At 37.8% G+C, this 18,681-nt stretch overlaps 1 protein-coding gene across 1 annotated transcript in view; it reads left to right on the forward strand.

Annotated features, from left to right (window-relative positions):
• Positions 1 to 18,681, forward strand: part of CDH12 (cadherin 12) — a 413,488-nt gene that overhangs the window by 237,234 nt on the left and 157,573 nt on the right. Inside the window, exon 3 of the mRNA XM_058680040.1 lies at positions 8,844 to 9,242. Coding sequence (XP_058536023.1) covers positions 9,021 to 9,242 — 222 coding nt within the window. The 5' untranslated portion in view covers positions 8,844 to 9,020. The remainder of the gene's footprint in view (positions 1 to 8,843; positions 9,243 to 18,681) is intronic.

Here is an 18,681-nt window from a genome sequence, read left to right on the forward strand (position 1 = left end):
TTTTTCTCCATGTCTGTCAAATTCCAGATACATAGAACTGAGCTGATTATATAACTCAGGTCAGAGTTTACTATCTGATTGTACCCTGGAATGCTTCTCATCCTCCCAATTTTTTCTCTATTCCTCCTTTATAATTCCAGATGTGTCAAAAGGTCACTCTAGAGTTTATCCATCCTTCCAACCCATTTTCCACATGTTTATATTGATTGCATTAAAATTGTGTTATGGGCCCAAAGCCGTGGCCTAGCAGCTAAAGTCCTCGCCTTGAATGTGCCAGGATCCCATATGGGTGCCGGTTGTAATCCCAGCGGCCCTGCTTCCCATCCAGCTCCCTGCTTGTGGCCTGGGAAAGCAGTGAAGGAAGGCCCAAAGCCTTGGGACCTTATACCCATGTGGGAGACCCTCTGATTTTGGAATTGTGTGTCTGCAAAGATTCACAAAACCTCAAGGATGGTGCATTTTCCATGATGTGGTACTGGAATTCCTGTTGGAAAACATGGGAATGGGATAGGACTGAGACAACAGCACGTGAAAATAGTTGCTCTCTATTTTCTGAATATGAGCAAGTGTGGGGCTTCTGCCCCGGTGTGACCCGTGGCACCGTGGTGCTTTGGGCTATCAGATGAAACCTGTGTATCTCAGTTTCATTTTTGAAAAATACAGATGATTAATATGCAAATCTGAATAGTAATGACTTATGTCAAAATCTTCAAGTTATCTATATTTTTAATACAATCAAGTTTGCTAAATATTCTCTTTTTATACTACATAGAACACTTCATCTATATTTTAGGTATTGGTTAATAAAATATAGTAGGACAATTGCCTTATCTATTAAGTAATATCCTTTCCTTCCATGATTACGTAATAGAAAAAGAGCTACAAAATTTATTTTCTACCTCTTCTTATTCTGTCCTTGCTTTATTATTTCCTTCTTTCTGTTCTCACTTAATCTCCCTCAAAATGAAACCACATCCTTTTTCAAATACTTTATTGTAAAGAATGTATAACACTCATATGTGGGCATTCCTCAACTTAGAATCCAAAATGTTTGTGATGATTTTAGTTTTTATAAAATCAAATTTCATGAAGAAAGGAAATTGTTATTTGGTAGCAACATTTTAAAGTATTTTTCTTATACATTAAAAATACAACAAATGAATATATATATATATCACTCAGTAGAATAGAGGTACTGTATCTGTTCTTACAAGATTTCTGTAACTGATTGATTAGTTACTCAATCAATAAAGTTGTAAATTTTTCATTAAACTTTCTCATAACATTCCATTGTGCGTTCATCTAAAATACAGCTTCACCAGGGACTGTTTCTTTGTTTAATTTCAATGAATGCTACCCTTACAAATGCATTATTGATTTTTCTTCCAAACCACAATGAGGCAAAGTGAAATATCTTGACAAATTTATGTTTATTGCCAAAAACCTGGCTTGACAAGCAGCTATGACTTCCTTTAGTTACAGAGTGCCATTATTTCACATAAGTTTTTGTCACTGACTTCACATTTGGGAAAACATTTGCTACAAAGAAGGGTTATTTGCAAGAAATGAAACATACAACTTTCTGAAACTAAACGAGTCATGGAAGTGCTGTGCTATTTCGTGTCTTTTCTCTGTGCCCTTCCATTCAGAACGAGTGACTTTGAAAGCCTAGAGTGACACAGATTTCTTCAAGAGGTGCATTAATCTGTAAGGCAATCTGGCCTCTGGATTTTATTAGTTGCTTAATAAGCGATTAACGATTAGCTGCATAAGATGAGATAAAGATTCTGCTGAAGAAAAGGCACACGATGCAATTTATGAAATTAAAAGAAAGCTCAGTATCTGTTCAAGTTAATATCTGTCCATGTGTTAGCACTAGCAAATAGAGGGTGGTTTATTTATCATTCAGAAAAGTCTGAAGAGCAGCTGCAGAGGTGCTAAGTTTCCTCACTGTGAGAATGAAAGTAACTGCATCATCCGTTAGAGCTCAAGGTTAACACGTTTTCTGCCTGTTTTTAAAGTCATCATCGCTCCTAAAAGAGAAACAGGTGAAAGAGGAAGAAGAATAACAATAACCAAAAAGGATGAAAAATTCGTTAAATCTGCTTGCAGTAGACTACAGTAGAGCAAAATCTTAGAAGCTTTCAAGAAAGTATGGTAATTGCTTTTCTGTCTCTGCACCATTCACTGTAAGAGTTGAAAGTCAGCAGAGTTGTATTACTGAAACATTGTATTACTCAGTCATGTGAGAGGGGGTCACCCATTGTCACCCGGGTGTCATTCCTTCCAAGCATCCCATGGTGCTGGTCAGTGCAGCTGAGTGACCATTGCTCCTTCTGGAGTACAGCCTCTGTACTTCCTGCTGTATGTTGGCAAGTATTTACATAGCTGGGTTTATTTTGAGGGCCTCTGCTGAGGGCCTTCTTGTTAGACCATCACACAATGAAATGTGGAAGAGAGAGAGAAAGATTATCTGTGGGAAGCAGAACTGTTCAGAGGCGTAGATATGTGTATGGAGAGACTTTTCATAATGAACCCAATTCTATGATAAAAGACTGGTTAAGAAAGCTATGGTTCATCTACTCCATGGAATACTACTCAGCATTAAAAAAAAATGAAATGCAGTTCTTTGTGGCCAAATGGGCCCAACTGAAAACCATTATGCTAAGGGAAATGAGCCAATCCCAAAAGGTTAGATACCACATGTTTGCCTTAATTTAAGATGAAAAATCCCAGTCCTTTAGTAATACTGTTACAGACATATTGGAATACAAATTTTAAAAGTAAGAAAAAATTTAAAGATTTATTTACTTTAAGTGAGTTATAGAGAGACAGCAAGAGAGATTTTCCATCTGCTGATCCACTCCTCAACGGGCTGTGACAGCCAGTGCAGGGCCTGACTGAAGCCCGGAGCCGGGTACCTCATCCGAGTTTTCCACGTAAGTGCAGGGACTCAAGTTTTGGGGCCATCTTTCACTGTTTTCCCAGATGTATTACCACAGAGATGGATCAAAAGTGAAGCAGCTGGAACTGGAACCAACATCCTTAAGGGATCCCGGCATTGCAAATAGTGACTTAAACAATTAGGCCATACTGCTGGCTCCAAGAAAAGCCATATCTATGTCCTCCCCTGTGGAAATCAGAGCCAAAATATGCCACATTTTAATCAAACAAAGATGTACTAATTTCTAATATACAAATATATCATTTAAATATGAAGTGTTCCTTAAAATGTATATATAGACAGATAAATACAAATACAGTATAGATATCGATTGCAAGAAGTACATTGAAAAAGCTGTTGCAGAGTTGATGGAGCCCTATAGAGAATAACACAGGTTGGGGGTTCACATTTGTATCGGTGGAGAGAATGGGTATTGCATTTTTAGGGAGAAAAACGCCTTGAGTCCTGTTGCAAGCTCAGTATTCTCTGAAGCTGTAGATAAAGAGGACTCTTGCTGGTTACTGAAGGTTGGATTCTTGTAAGTTCCCCATCCTTTTTGTCACCTCCTCTTACTGTTTTCAGTTTACAGAATTAAAATGCAATCTTTCTTCATATGCCTGAACATCTCTCTTCTTGTCCTAAAAATAAGTCCCAAGGAAAATTTCTCCACTATTTATTTAAAAGTTTATGAATTGGAACATGTATGTATGTATTTTTAAAAGATTGATTAGTAAGTACAGTATTTTTTTCATTTTACTTAAAAGAGAATAAAATACTTCATTGGGGCGAGTGTTGTGGCATATCAGGTGAAGCCACTGTTTGAGATGCTCCTACTTCCTGTTAAACTTTTTGCTAAAGCATCCATGAAGGCAGCAGATGATATTGTAAATGTTTGGACCCCTGGCACCCACATGTGAGACCTCTTTGAAGCCCCTGGCTCCTACCTGACCCAACTCTGGTTCTTGTGATCTTTGGGGAATAAACAAATAGATTAGAAATCTCTGTCTCTCTTTTTAAATACATGGAAGTATATTACCATATACTAAATATTATAAATATGTTAATACAGATCTATACAGTCTTGTTTTAAAAATTCATATTGATATCTCTTGAGCCTCAGTTGTGTGCTTGAAACCAATCCTGGTATGTGCTATGTACTAGGCTGCCCTGAGGCCCCCTGCTGCCTGTTTATATACGCTCCAAATTAAAATCTATCTCCAAAGTCTGACTTCTTTTTTCTTTCCTTATTTTCCTACCTACCCAAATGCCATGCAGCCCTGTCACAGTGATTATGGTCATAGACCATTACCCACTGCCTTCTATGAACATCCTCTGAGAAATCAGTTTGTACTATATTCAGCTTCATTTTCATTATAGATTCAGTCCCTCTGGGATTCTGGTGGATAAAACCACTCACTTCACTAAGTTCTGCCATTCTTCAAATCTTTATGATTTCCTGTAAAGATAGCATGGAATCTGTTCTTGTAATCCAAGGGCTTTCAGCCCATTCATATTCTAATGTGTGTTGTAAGGAATTGTACAAGACAGTCTCCTAGGTAAACTGTGGGCTGGATTCATATCTCTTTCTCAAAGTTCTAAAGGATAGAGTGCACCACCTTTGTGTGTGGTGTGCAAATCATCCGGGTAACAGTTTGCCTCTTGCTTTCCCTCTAATGGTCCAGAAAAAGTAAATGCAGGTGTGAACTGGGCACTCCATCAGGGTCTCCCACTTGGGTTGCCAAAACCCAAGCACTTCACAGACTTCTAGGCACGTTACCAGGAAGCCAGATTGACAGTGATTGACTAGCCAGGGCGGCAGCCTTTACCGTGGGATGCTGGCTTCACAAGCATTTTGCCACTGCAGGTACATTTTCTACCTCAGGATGCTACTCACTCAAGTCACTGTGTGTGACAGTTGCTAAGATTTTAGTTATATGTGATGATAGTCATAGCTTTGGAGGACTCGGTTAAGCATTTTATAGTAGGTCACCCATGTGGCTTTGGCCCTGGTTAGACTGCAGTTACTGGTTTTACAGAGGAAGAGCACAGAGGAAGAGCACAAGGGTTTGTGAGAAGTGCAGTAAAAGCTCATACCGCAGAAACGAACAATTGCCCAGTTTCCCTTCTCAAAAGAGTCCTTTCTTGTCATCAAGGAGATGACTTTTGTTCCTTTTGAGTTTCTCTTATTTTTGTTTTGCCAAAATATTTTTTTCTTGGCACATACCAGACAGTCACAGCCAATATTATTTATGTTGCAATAGAAGCAATTGATATTGTGTAGCTAAACGATATCAATAACCTGATTGTGAAATAGACTGTAAGATATGGCGATGTCAGAGCCCGTCATGGTAGCCTAGTGGCTAAATTCTTGCCTTGCAACTGCCCGGATCCCATATGGATGCCAGTTCATGTCCTGGCTGCCCTACTTTCCATTCAGTTCCCTGCTTGAGGCTTGAGAAAGTAGTCGAGGACAAACCAAGCCTGGGACCTTGCAGCCGTGTGGGAGACCTGGAAGAAGCCCCTGGCTCCTGGGTTCAGATTGGCTCAGCTCCAGCCATTAAGGTCACTTAGAGAAGGAATCAGTGGTCAGAAGATGTTTATCTCTGTCCTTCTGTCTGCAAATCTTACTTTCCAATAAAAATAAATAAATCTTAAAAAAAACAGTATGTGGAGAAAAAAGATACATAGAGTCAGAGATCAAAGACCAGTGAACTCAAATAAATTGTTGTTATTGACTAAATATCACCTAAAGATGTTGCTGTTTCATTAATTAAGAGAGAGCAAAGATTGGTTTAAGGTCTTCACTTCTCAGTGGTCAGTATACAAAATAGAAAGTTCAAGGTTATGGTTTTCCTACCCAAAGGGGATAAGCCTTCTTTGGGACTGGAAACCAGAGAGGGCTCTCTAAAATGTTTATCCTCAGACATTCTAAGAACTCTTTTCATTTTTTAAGTAAAGATCAGATATTGCACAACAATCTGAATAGCTTTTCATGGTTTTTCTAGAAATCTTGTTTTTGAATTATCATGTTTGCTTATAATTTTTAAATGTTTATTATTATAGTGCATTTAAAATAATGTGAAGCAGACAATTTAATTTGGAAAAGATCATATTTTAAAATTTGTTTTCAATGTGGAGAACAAGAATAGAAAAAATGCAAAGTTTATTGTTTAGGTCAGAAATGTTAATAATTTAATAATAACATAATTGTGGGAATGCATAAATCATGTATTGTTATTTCTCCTGTTTAATAAGAAAAAGAAAGCTTCTCCTGGTATTGCTTAAGTGGAAAACACTTTCAATTACTGATATATAAGAACATTTAGTCACAAGGATGCATAGTGAGAATTGTAAATATTTAACTACAACAACAACAAAAAAGTTGTAAGAAGTGCCCTTGAAAATCAGTTCGTGCATAGTAATATAGAACACACCACAGGCATGGCCACCATCAAAGAGCCATTCAGTAAGCAGGTAGGCTTAGAACGCTGCCGTGACAGAGAACCCTTTTGCAGTAATTGACATGCTTGTCAGGTTAGTAAGTCTCAATAGGACATACAGCCTTTTCCATGTGATTTATATGAAGTTGGGACAAATTGGGAATTACACTGAAAAGTACACCCCAAATTAAATATAGAAACCACAGCTTTTGTGTTTCTTGGCTTCAGAGACACACCTGTTCTGAGTGGATATTTTATAATATCCACTTGATAAAAGACTATTTAAATGTGACCATTAAAAAAAAATTGCTCTCAAGTAAAAGGAACATTTGGATCCTGAGACTTATCATTGGATTTCAGAAGTCTTTGGAAAAGCCACTTTGGCTCTCAGAAAGATTTGGAAAAATAGACAGGCATGAATTTTTAAACACTATGATTGCAATCTGCTGTATGGAATAAAACCCACTCTAGCGATGTGCTTTGTAACACATATGTCTTCTTTAAGGTCCACATGTTTCCATAGGGTGCTGGCACCTCAAAGCAAGTTTGCCACCCTTGCTTTTAAAGTCAGTATTGGTGCTGGGGCAAGTGTAAGCAAGTTGATGGCTCAGTATGGTCTTTCCCTGTAATTTAGCCTGTGTTTCACTCCTGGGGGACTCATTTCCTTTTTACTTATGAACCAGAGTCCTTCAGTATCCTTGCATTATTTTTGTGGTGATGCAACACTTTAAAGCTCCCAAGCTAACAATAGTGGCCAGAGGCTGGGATCTGCTGGGATTGCTGTCATGGCATGAAATAATATCAAATCCATTTTTCACCAAAGGCCTGTAGTGGTATGGACATTGTCATGGATTTTAGGATTATAAAACAGTGATATATATATACGCTAGTAAATGCATTTGCACAGGTGTTTAATTGATGGATGACTTTTCAAATGTTTATTTTTAAGGCCACGATTTTGTCTGAATATTTAAAGCCTACTTAGTAGCTGTTCCTTGTACTAAACTATGTTGTGACTTCATTTACAATGATAGTTCAGAAGTGTCTTGTTTCAAAGTCCATCTTTTTATTTGCTAATTCATTATTATTTTTAATAATAGCACATAGGCTCTCTGCACATCTTATAATCCAGAATTATTAATGTGGCATTCATGAATTTAACACTGCCTGTATAATTTTTTTTGTTTGCTCAATTCTTGTCATTTCCTGCCTTCTTATCAGTGATATAGTCATATAATAATCTACTTACTCCTTCCTGAGTGGAGTGCGATGGTGAAGGGAAGCTATCTAGTTGTGGCAGGTGCTATTTTAGCTGTCATTCTAATCTCCCTATACTAGCTCACTTCCCATCTGGCTACAATGGGCCGCACTGAGCCAGGCCCAGACAGTCAAGGGCTCCCTTCTCATGGCCTTGTGGGTGTGTCATCTTCCCATTGCCCTTGCCAGGCCATTAGCAGGCAGCTGGGTCAGAAGCAGAGCAGATGGGAAAGAACCAGTTCTCTTATAAGTTACTGGCATCACAGTGGGTCACTCCACCCATGAGGCAGCAGTGTCAACCCAGAATCATGCAATTTTAATAAGAATTTTGCAGAGCGTTTTTTTTTTCACAATTTGTTTATCACCTTACGGTAAAAACATTACTGTGATTAAAAATAGAAATGTTTCCCACTACATACATTATAATCCAAAAAATACATAAGATATTTTTAAAAACATTTATTGTAAGAAAAAAGCGAATTTTACACAGATCCATAGTAAAGGCTGTACATCTGAGAGTAATCAAAGCTAATTTAAATTCTAGACATCTGATATTTTATCAACCAATTTCAGTTTAATTTAAAAAAAAGTTTAATTTGCATTTAGTAATTTATCTTCTTGCCTGGAGTATCTGATGCTTTGTTTTCTCTAATGTCAGAAATTGTTTTTTTTTAATTGTTTAAAAAATGTTTTGTTTTATCTTTCCACTTCTCTCTAAGTCTGTGGCTGTGAATCTTGGTTGAGTTTCCTGATCTCGAGATGTTTTTAGTAGCTACATCTGGCTATGAAAGAGCTGCTGTCATCATTTGGGTAGGGCTAAGGCGTGCAGCTAAAATTCTCATCACACTGAAAATATGTTCCAGAAACAATTACTTTTCCATTCCAAAATGTCAGTGAGGATCGAGTCACGTTATGTAATTTTCATTTAATTGTGTACTTTAAAATGATCCATGCTTTTCAAAACTATTACATTGTGAGAAAAGATGGCCTTGGTTTATAATTAACCTTTTGTTTTATTGTAGCTAAGCACTTTTTTTAAGTCTAAAAACTCGGCTAATCCATTAAAACTAAGAAGCTAAATTGTGACCATATAGCGATGTAATTCTTTAAAAATTGTTCATCTTTACATTTCTAAGTGCTGACAGATATGATGAGTGCTAACTTTTATTAAAATTAGTATATTTTGTTCATTTGTTTTTTAGGTCTATTTAGATGGAATATAACACAGCAGCAATATCAGAAGGATTAATGCCTACGTGGCCATTTCTTCAATAAAACGAAAGCTTGGCGGTTAAGCCCACAGACACCTCAAACCTGGATTCCATACGTTTGCCTTAAGTGCTGGAGTTTTATTATTCTGTGTAGGAAAGCCTTTGCCAATGCTTACAAGGAACTGTTTATCCCTGCTTCTCTGGGTTCTGTTTGATGGAGGTCTCCTAACACCGCTTCAGCCACAACCGCAGAAGACTTTGACCACAGAAAATGTTATCCGCTTTCCAGGACGACAATTACATTTTCAACGCGTTAAACGTGGCTGGGTATGGAATCAGTTTTTTGTGCTGGAAGAATACATGGGCTCCGAACCTCAGTATGTGGGAAAGGTAATGCCATGTTTCTTTTGCCAACCACTTGATAGGAATAGGGAATAGGAATTTGCATTGTGTGTGGATGTTTTGCACAGGCTTTGAACAGACCAGTGACTAGACCACTGGATTTGAACTCAGAGAGACGTGGTTCTCTTCCTGACTCAACGGCCACGGTAAGTTTTCTTATTTACCCCTTGCTGTTTCCATTCTTTCTGGTTATTTAAAAGTGTGTGTGTGTGTGAGAGTGTGTAATGTTATATATTATATATTTATATCATGTAATATATATAATTTCCATGTTTGATATTCTTTGTTACAATATGTAAGTGGCACTAAATATGTAGTTACTGCACATTCTTACTCAGTCTGTCTAATGTTGCCTACCAACAGGAGAAAGAAAAACCATCAGGCATCAATGCACTCACCAGTAATAGTATTGTTTAGTGATAAAGATGTGTTTCTCTCTTTGCCTTAAGACATAACGTATCACTTGCATGGTGATTCTGCAGTGCTTGATTTGATATGCTTATGCTTTCTGAACATTTTCTTCATTATGCCTTTTGAAAATTATTCATAAAGCCAAATATGAAATCAAATGAGGCTTGGCCAAAACAATGCATGTTGAATCAAAATATATACCAGTCAACCTCGAACAAAACCAGGCTTTTTAAATCTTATTGCAGATTTATAGATTATGTTTTTGTGAAATAGTTGATGCCAATTTGTTTCAGTGTACCCACATTTTACTGCATGAGTTTTCATCCTTGTGTAGACAGAATTTGCACCAAAAAATAATTTTTCAAGAAAAATATTGTATTCTTTTTTCACTTGGGAAAATATTCTTTAAACTTTCTAAAAGATTTTTAATACTTTCAATAAACATGTGCTATAGAAAAAATGAAAATAAATTCAATGACAGAAATGGAGATAATAGGAAGACTGCAATTAAAAGATTCTGACTCATGATTGTTAAATCCATTGAGCTTTGTAAAAATCTAAGTTAAAGAGAATCGTGATGAGTTCTGTAGTTTCAATATTAGTCCAAAGGGTACATATTAATTTATGGTATAGCTTTTTATAATGTATTTTTAGAAATTTTCCTTGTGGAAATATATTTAAAGGAAAATAGAACATACAATAGAGAAAACCCCCTGATAAAACTTTGTAAAAAATGAGCATATATTTAGGAGCATAACCAAGGTACATGGCCCAAAGGCAAATTTTTTAAATATGATTTTATTTTTGCTTTTTCTCTATATTTTTTGTAAATTGTATTTTTATTATTTTCTAAAGATTTATTTTTTTATTAGAAAGTCAGATATACAGAGAGGAGGAGAGACAGAGAGAAAGATCTTCCATTCATTGATTCAATCCTCAAGTTTCTGCAACAGCCAGAGCTGAGCCAATGTGAAACCAGAAGCCAGGAGCCTCTTCCGGGTCTCCCACATGAGTGCAGGGACCCAAGATTTTGGGTCGTCCTTGACTGCTTTCCCAGGCCACAGCAGGGAGCTGGATGGGAAGCAGGGCTGCTGGGATTAGAACCAGTGCCTATATGGGATCCCGGGGCATGCATGCAAGGCAAGGACTTTAGCCACTAGGCCTCTAGCCCCCTGCCTATACACACAAAGAGAGGGGCTCTTCCGTTCCCATCCATTTGTTCACTCCCCAGATGGCTGCAGTGGCCATGGCTGCGATGGGCCTAAGCCGAGAGCCAGGAGCTTCTTCAAGTTCTCCAAAGTGTGACAGGAACTCAGGTACTTCAGCTATCATCTGTGGCTTTTTCCCATTCATAAGCAGGAGCAAAGATCAGAAGTGAAGCAGCTGGAACATAAACCAGTGCCCGTATGGGAAGCCAGCATTGCAGATGGTGGCTTAACTTGCTATACAGCAGCATTAATCCCTAAACTGCATTTTTTCCCACTTAAAGGGGAAAAACAGAGGTAGAAATAGATTTCCCACTTCAGTTGTGCACAACAGCCAGAGTTGAACTAGACTGAAGCTGGGAACCTCAGTCTTCAACTTCCATCAGCATAGTGGAGATCCAAGTGCTTCTTATGTCGCCTGCGTCTCCCAATGTATGCATTACCAGGAAGCTGATATGAAGGGCAGAGCTGGGACCTGAACTCAGAGAGTCCCGTAGGAGATGCTGGCATCTTTAACGGCAGTATCAAGTATTTACCCCTCAGGGAAATATTGTTCCAGCTGTATAAAAATGGCGTCACCTCATATCAGTCTATGAACACCATTCTAGCCATTCAGTTTCCAGTGATATTGCTAGATGATAATTATAATATAGTCCACTATGCAGGTTTTATTTTTTGGACAGTGTGTCTCCTAGATTTCTGAGCATGAATGCTCCATTTTCCATGGGGACTCCCTGATAGCTGTAACCCTGGGAAGCACAAGCTAGCTGTGACCACTTACGTTGAGCCAGTCAGTGCTTGCAGAAACGGGGAGGAATGACCACTAAGGCAGAGAGTTCCACTTGAGGCTAAGGTGCCCCTGCCATTTTCAGGTCATATCTGTGGCCCATCCATGGCTATAAGACCTGAAAGAGTCTTAGAAAAATGTAAGGAAGATGCAGGAAGCCATGAAAGTCCTCTGTATAAACAGAGGTATTCACCAAAATATTACATGATTAGGTCATTCATATAGCTCTGGTATACTTGCTTTTTCATTTACCTGAGTATGAGAATAGAATTCTGAAATCCAAGACACACGGAAGAGTAACATAACTCGAAATCTCTAACTCACAGATAACAGTGAAATCTGCTTTTCATGAAAGCTAGACATCATTTAAGAACCTTGAAAATGGCTCACAATAAGCTTTTCTGTGTTGTTCTTGTAATGTTTGGTGTTTTAAAGGGGGGAAGAGGCAGAGAGAGAGAGAGAGAGAGAGAGAGAGAGAGAGAGAGACTCCCATCCGCTAGTTTACTTTGCAAATATTTGCAGCCGGTAAGGATGGGCTTGTGCTGGAGCCAGGAAGGTCCCCGTCTCCCAGATGGATGTCAGAACACAATTGTTTCAGCCATTACCGCTGTTTTCCAGTGTCTTCAAGGGCAAGAAGCTGAGCTAAATGCTTATTTCATGCTCCAGTGTTTGTTTTTATTGAAGCAGATGCGTATGCATTGTTTGAAATAATTGCAGGTGACAGTCAGCATTTTAAGGAGTAATATAATAAAACTGACTTATTTGTGGAGTGGCACTTCCTCTCCCAAACGACAAGAGAAAATAGGATCTGTGGGATTGCTTACACATGTCCCTGTTAATTCTCTAGAATCCCACCAATATATTTTCTTGGAAAACAGGCATCTATCAGGTTATGTTACTAAAAAGTGGTAAATCTATGTCTACTCTATAATTTCAACCGTACTACTGACACAGGTACTTGGCTTCACATGGGTCACTGGTAATGAAATCCCACAATCCTCAAGTAATATACATTTCTACTACAAATGTAACAATGGCAAGTCTTCCTTTACACAGGGATGCTAATTAGAGTTTGTAGACTTGGGAAAAGAAGTGTGATAACATGAGGACTAGTTCAAGTGTTCCATTTGTATTCATGCACTATGTGTATATATATATATATATATAATTTATATAGTTAATATATGATATACAACATATCATATATTATAATCTCAATATACCACCGTATATAATATGCATTGTATAGTATATAACATCATAATATAAATATAAAGTGTGAGATTTTAGTATCAGAGAAGTTCCTGTGCATTTCAGATTTCACATTTGAGACTTATGATAGCAACTCAGTCTTCATCAAAGTATTTCACCAGCTCGATGTGTGTTGTACTCCCAATGATCAAATGTAATAGACCCCTTCGGAACTGACAGAAATGAGAAAACTTGTATTTGAAAATGCAGAGAAAAGGAGCTTTCACATTGCCTGGTTGTTATAAACTTTATGTATTCTCTTGATTCCTTCCTTCCACACATAGCTGAGAATGCTGGCAGTATATTCAAGTGCCCTGACGTCAAAGTTTTGCTTCTAATCCATCTGCTATCAAATAGGCTGACCTTGCTGCTCACTGAAGCATGTTTACACATTCACCCTTTCTACATCAAAAGACTCGAAGGAACTATTTTAGCTCTTCTTTCGATCGGTTTTAAATAAGCCTGGGATCAGAGCACACACTTTTATTCTTAAATGTGTCCCTCACCTCTTTAAACCTCTTGTTTACAGTAATAATTTTGAAATAAACACGTGGTAATATGATTAAATAACAAGAGGAAAATTGCTTTGAATTGAATTTGAGCAAATAAATGACACAATAAACTTGGGTTTTTTGAAACAGTAAATGTTTATTGAATATTAATGCTTCTTTCCTCTTTACAATTTATTTGTCACTTCTAGCATGCTGCTTCTGTTCGTAGTCACTACGCCATACAGGTTCTCTGTGTTTGTGTTAATTGAATTGGCAGTACCTTGTGTGAAATTCAGCTATCTTTAAACCAATGTATGAAACTTTAAAATTGGCATTTCAAAAATTGCACTGAAAATGTTGAGATTTTAGCCCTTATCTTCTTTCTCTGCCCATCCTTCTCTTCCATCTTATGTAGAATTAGTTTTCATCTTTCCTTTTCTTTGAATAATTTATGCATACTATTTGTAGACGTTTGCCTTATTATAGTTACTTAAAATATAGGATGAGCTTTGGCTGTAAATGCCAGGTCATGTATTAATTAGCCACATGAACCAATTTAAGCACATCTGTGTCAGTCCACAATGATTTATTAAAAGTGAGACATTATGTTGCACCAGAAATATCTTAAATGTATTTGCTAGTGCATCCAGTGTGAAGTGTGTGATCCTCTGTGTGTGTGTTTGTATAAATATTTCTGTTTTTTTAATGTAAAATATTAGGTTCTTCTGAAACGTCTTCTCTGTAGGCTACATTGTAGAAACTCTATGATTGTATATTATGCCAGGTGATAGAAGATAATTCACAGTGAGATAATTTGACAAAAATTCTTGGAAAGGCCACCTGTGTGAAATGAGAACATAGAGGTACTGGCATACCAGCATACCAGCATTCCCTAGGGTGTCAGCTTGAGTACCAGTTGCTACACTTCCAGTCCAGCTTCCTGCAAATAGCTTAAGAAAACAGCAGAAGTTGTCCCAGTATTTTTGCCCTACCTCACAATTAGGAGACAAGGAAGACCCTCCTAGATCCTGTCTTCAGTTTGTATTAGCCCTGGAATTTGGACCCTCTGGAGAGTGAACAGGTTGAAGGAAGGAGGTCTTCCAGACTGGCTAATATGAAATTTGGGGACTAAGCCAGAGGGTGGATATTTGGTTGCAAAAAATTTTTGAAGAAAATATTTATGAGATCTTTAAAAATTTAATGCAGGGCCAGGTGCTGTAGCCTAGCGCCTAAAGTCCTCGCCTTGCACTCACCAGAATCCCATATGGGCACCAGTTCTAACCCTGGTGGGCCCACTTTCCATCCAGCTCCTTGCCTATGGCCTGGGAAAATAGTCGAGAAAGGGCCAAAGCCTTGGGACCCTGCACCCACGTAGAAGACCCAGAGGAGGCTCCGGGCTTCTGGCTTCGGATTGGCTCAGTTCCAGCTGTTGCGGCGACTTGGGGAATGCATCATTAGACAAAAGATCTTCCTGTTTGTCTCTCCTCCTCATCTGTATATCTGCCTTTCCAATAAAAATAATTAGTCTCAAAAAAATTTTAATGCAAAATTTGTATTCTGAAAAAAAACCTGCTTGGTTTTAAATATACTTGCACAAGATAAACCAAAGTATGAATTTAATCTTTCAGGTTTTTTTTCTTTATTTGCTTTAGTTTATCAATCAGATATTTTAAAAATTTGTTTATTTTCTAAATGGCATAAGTTCGCAGCCATTGAAAAAATGTTCACACTCTTTTATTTTTGTTTCTGGTAATTTAGACTTCCCTAATAGATAAAAAATCATACCTAACAAACATACTTTTATGTAAAAATTTTAGCCCTCAGGTTACTAGAAGATTTAGATTTTGAGCAGAGTAAAAATAAAGCTGAACAAGTTCAGAGAGTTCCATATACGCTTCATTCCCATCCACACCCCAGCACTTCTCATAAACAGCTATTTTTATCAGTTTTTTCTGAATCATCACAGAAGATGTATATTCATATGCATATGTACATGGCACAGTTATATCACAAATGGTAGTGCATTGCAACAGTGTGTATGTCTATTCATAACACTGTTCACTTAATGTATTTGAGAACTGATTCACTAGTTAAAATAAATCAGCAGTATTTATATATGATACTCCATTGGTAGATCGCTTATAGCATTTGACAAGCCTCTGATAATGAATGTTTACTTTCCAACCATTCTAAGAAATTTTAATGTATAGAGCTTTTAATATGCAGTGATTATTCATCTTCATGGATACTGTAAAATATTTCAGTGACTGCACAGATCATAAGCCAGGCTAGGCAACTTCCCTATATATTTCCTAATAATGTCTTTGTTTTTTATGTGTATTAGCCCCTTTCCCAAGTTACTTTAGCAGTAAATTAAACGTTTCCATGACTTCTATCCATTAGACTGTGCTAACTTGCTTTTTTCTTCAGTTGTCTGAACTCCCTGATTCTTCTTCCTCTCTTTGCAGCTTCTAAGGATCATGCTTCTATGTTCAAAGACCGTTTTGTTGTAACTGCCACATTGAGGAAAAGCATACAATACTTGATAATATGATATTGTCTTGTTCCACTAATGTTGCTGCACGTGTCAGCAGTTTGTTGATTTTTTTGGCTAACTAATAATGTTTTTCCATGCTATATTTTTAAACTATTTTTAATTTTTTAATTTTTCTAAAGGGAACAAATGCCAAGTATTTTATATGAATATATGAAATAATGAAACTTTCCACCCTATTCTTCCTCCTTCTATTACTCCCACCCTTTTTCATCCTCTGATTCTGTTTTTAATTTTTTTTTTTAATTTATTTATTTTTACTTGCAAGTCAGATTTACAGAGGAGAGACGGATAGAAATCTTCTATCTATTGGTTTGCTCCCCAAGTGGCCGCAACAGTGGGAGCTAAGCCAGTAGCTAGGAGCTCCTTCCAGGTCTCCCGCACGGGTGCAGGGTCCCAAGGCTCTGGGCCGTCCTCTGCTGCTTCCCCAGGCCACAAACAGGGAACTGGATAGCAAGTGGAGCAAACTGGGATACAAACTGGCCTGGAACCTCATTTCTATGCTGCATTCAGTTTATTTTGGAACCACAGATTTAATCATCCATTAAATAAAGACAAAAAAACCAAGGCACTGTTACCCAGGAATGTAACTATGTTTATAAATAATATTCATTTCAGAATATCCTATATTCTCTCTAGATCTGTACAAATGAATGACAAATAAGCACATAAGTCACAACCATTTAATTTATATCAAATTGTTGGAAAGGAATTATTCCCTTAAATAATAAGAGTTTATAATCCCACTGAAATCCTAGCTTTAAAGGCACAGTTTAAAATAAGAGTGATATCAAAGATATTCTTTTGAATAAAATGATTTCCTTCCTCCCTCCCTACCTCTCCTATTTCCTTCCCTCCCTCCATTGCTTCTTCCTGCCTCAGTATGTCTCTCTGCCCCTCATTTAGTATATTTTTAAAAACATTAAGTATTAAAACAAGTCAGATATTGTAACGTTAAAAATAATAAACATATGTACTTGAACACCATATAGCTTCCAGGATCCGTAAATATATTTTCAAACAGCACAGAGTTACCACAAGAAGCAGACTTCTTTGTGAGGCTTGTATAGTTCTTGGTTCCCCACAGAGCATGGGAACTCAGTGTTACTTTCAGCCGTTCCACTGCATTAAGTAGCTGAACTTCATTATCACTCAATGAAAAATCACATAGACACTATGCATGGTCATTTACACTAATGCTTATAAAAATCTAGCTCTTGGGCTGGGCAAGGTAGCATAGCGGCTAAAGTCCTGGCCTTGAATGTGCCGGGGATACCATATGGGTGCTGGTTCTAATCCCGGCGGCTCCACTTCCCATCCAGCTCCCTGCTTCTGGCCTGGGAAAGCCTTAGAGGATGACCCAAAGTCTTGGGACGCTACATCCGCTTGGGAGACATGGAAGAAGCTCCTGGCTTCAGATCGGCTCAGCTCCAGCCCTTGGGGGCACTTGGGGAGTGAATCAGCACACGGCAGATCTTTCTCTCTGCACTTCCTTCTCTCTGTAAATCTGTCTTAGCCAATAAAAATGAATGAATCCCTGCACCGTAGCTCCCTGTAACTAAATGGGCGAGTCTCCTCAGAAGTCAACCTGTTCTCTGACTTCATCCCTTCAAGTGTTCTATGCAGAAAAAACTGTTGATATTGCTAACCAGCTCTTTGAAGCATAGTGTTACAGATAGGAATATCCAGGTACTGTAAGTGAGTGAAAATGACTCCAAGACTGTGGCGCCAGCACCAGCAGTCCTGCTTCTCAAAATACAGATGAACCTTTCCCCTAGTACTCACAAGGCATGCAGGGTGTTTCTGTGTACTCTGCTTGAGACTTCTTTCAACATGTGTTGAGAGTTAAAGAAAGAACTTCTCCTGTTCTTTCTGGATCTTAATGGGCTGCCTGTGATGCTAGCCCAAGAAGCGAAAGGTAACCACTCTAGATCACATTGAACTTAGTGAGGAAAGCTTTGGGGATTATGTCCAAAATGTACACAGTTGCAAGAGGCAGCAGTCTGCTCTCTCACCGTTTGCCCGCTCCGGCTAATATCGGTGTGATAGGAGCGAAGCAGAGATCCATCGCCCTACACAGCCAAATGAGCTGGAAGTTCTTCAGGATAAGAGGCTCTTAAAAATGAGGTTTAAGAGGTTCTTAAAAAATGACTTTAATTTTTTATCATTTGCTCAGTTTTTAAGTACAATTCTATTTATACTTAACATTTATACCTTTATTAATTGTGAGTTTTATTTTATTAATGAACTATATTAATGAATGAGTATTACTAGATGAAGTTTTTTACTTCAAGCAATGTGCAGGGGTAGCTATTAAGTTAATAATTAGGTGATTGAGTAGGGGAATAATCTAGCTCAATTAAATAAGATAATTACTTACAGAGGAAAAAATTATGTACTCTCAGTACCCTTAGATCCCTTCGGGAGAATTCAGAGGAGCAAATAAGATTTAGATAAATTGAAAAGAATGTGATTTTAGGATAAGCGTGAAATATGAAATTAAATAGGAGGGAAGAGTTGAGCATTATCCATAATGAAAATGTAGGCTTGTAGGCTTCAAAATGTTCCCTTTGCTTCTTTATCCTTAAGAACTGCAGATCTCCGAAATCGGGTCATTTTCACTTGCTATTTTCAGATCACTAGGAAAAAAAAAAGTCCCAATGTGACAATTGAGCAGGTTGTGTATTCCCGTCGCAGTGGCTTCTGCTTGCTGTGAAGAGTGGTCCTC

Source organism: Ochotona princeps, chromosome 23 (assembly GCF_030435755.1).
Source record: "Ochotona princeps isolate mOchPri1 chromosome 23, mOchPri1.hap1, whole genome shotgun sequence".
Taxonomy (NCBI): Eukaryota; Metazoa; Chordata; class Mammalia; order Lagomorpha; family Ochotonidae; genus Ochotona; species Ochotona princeps.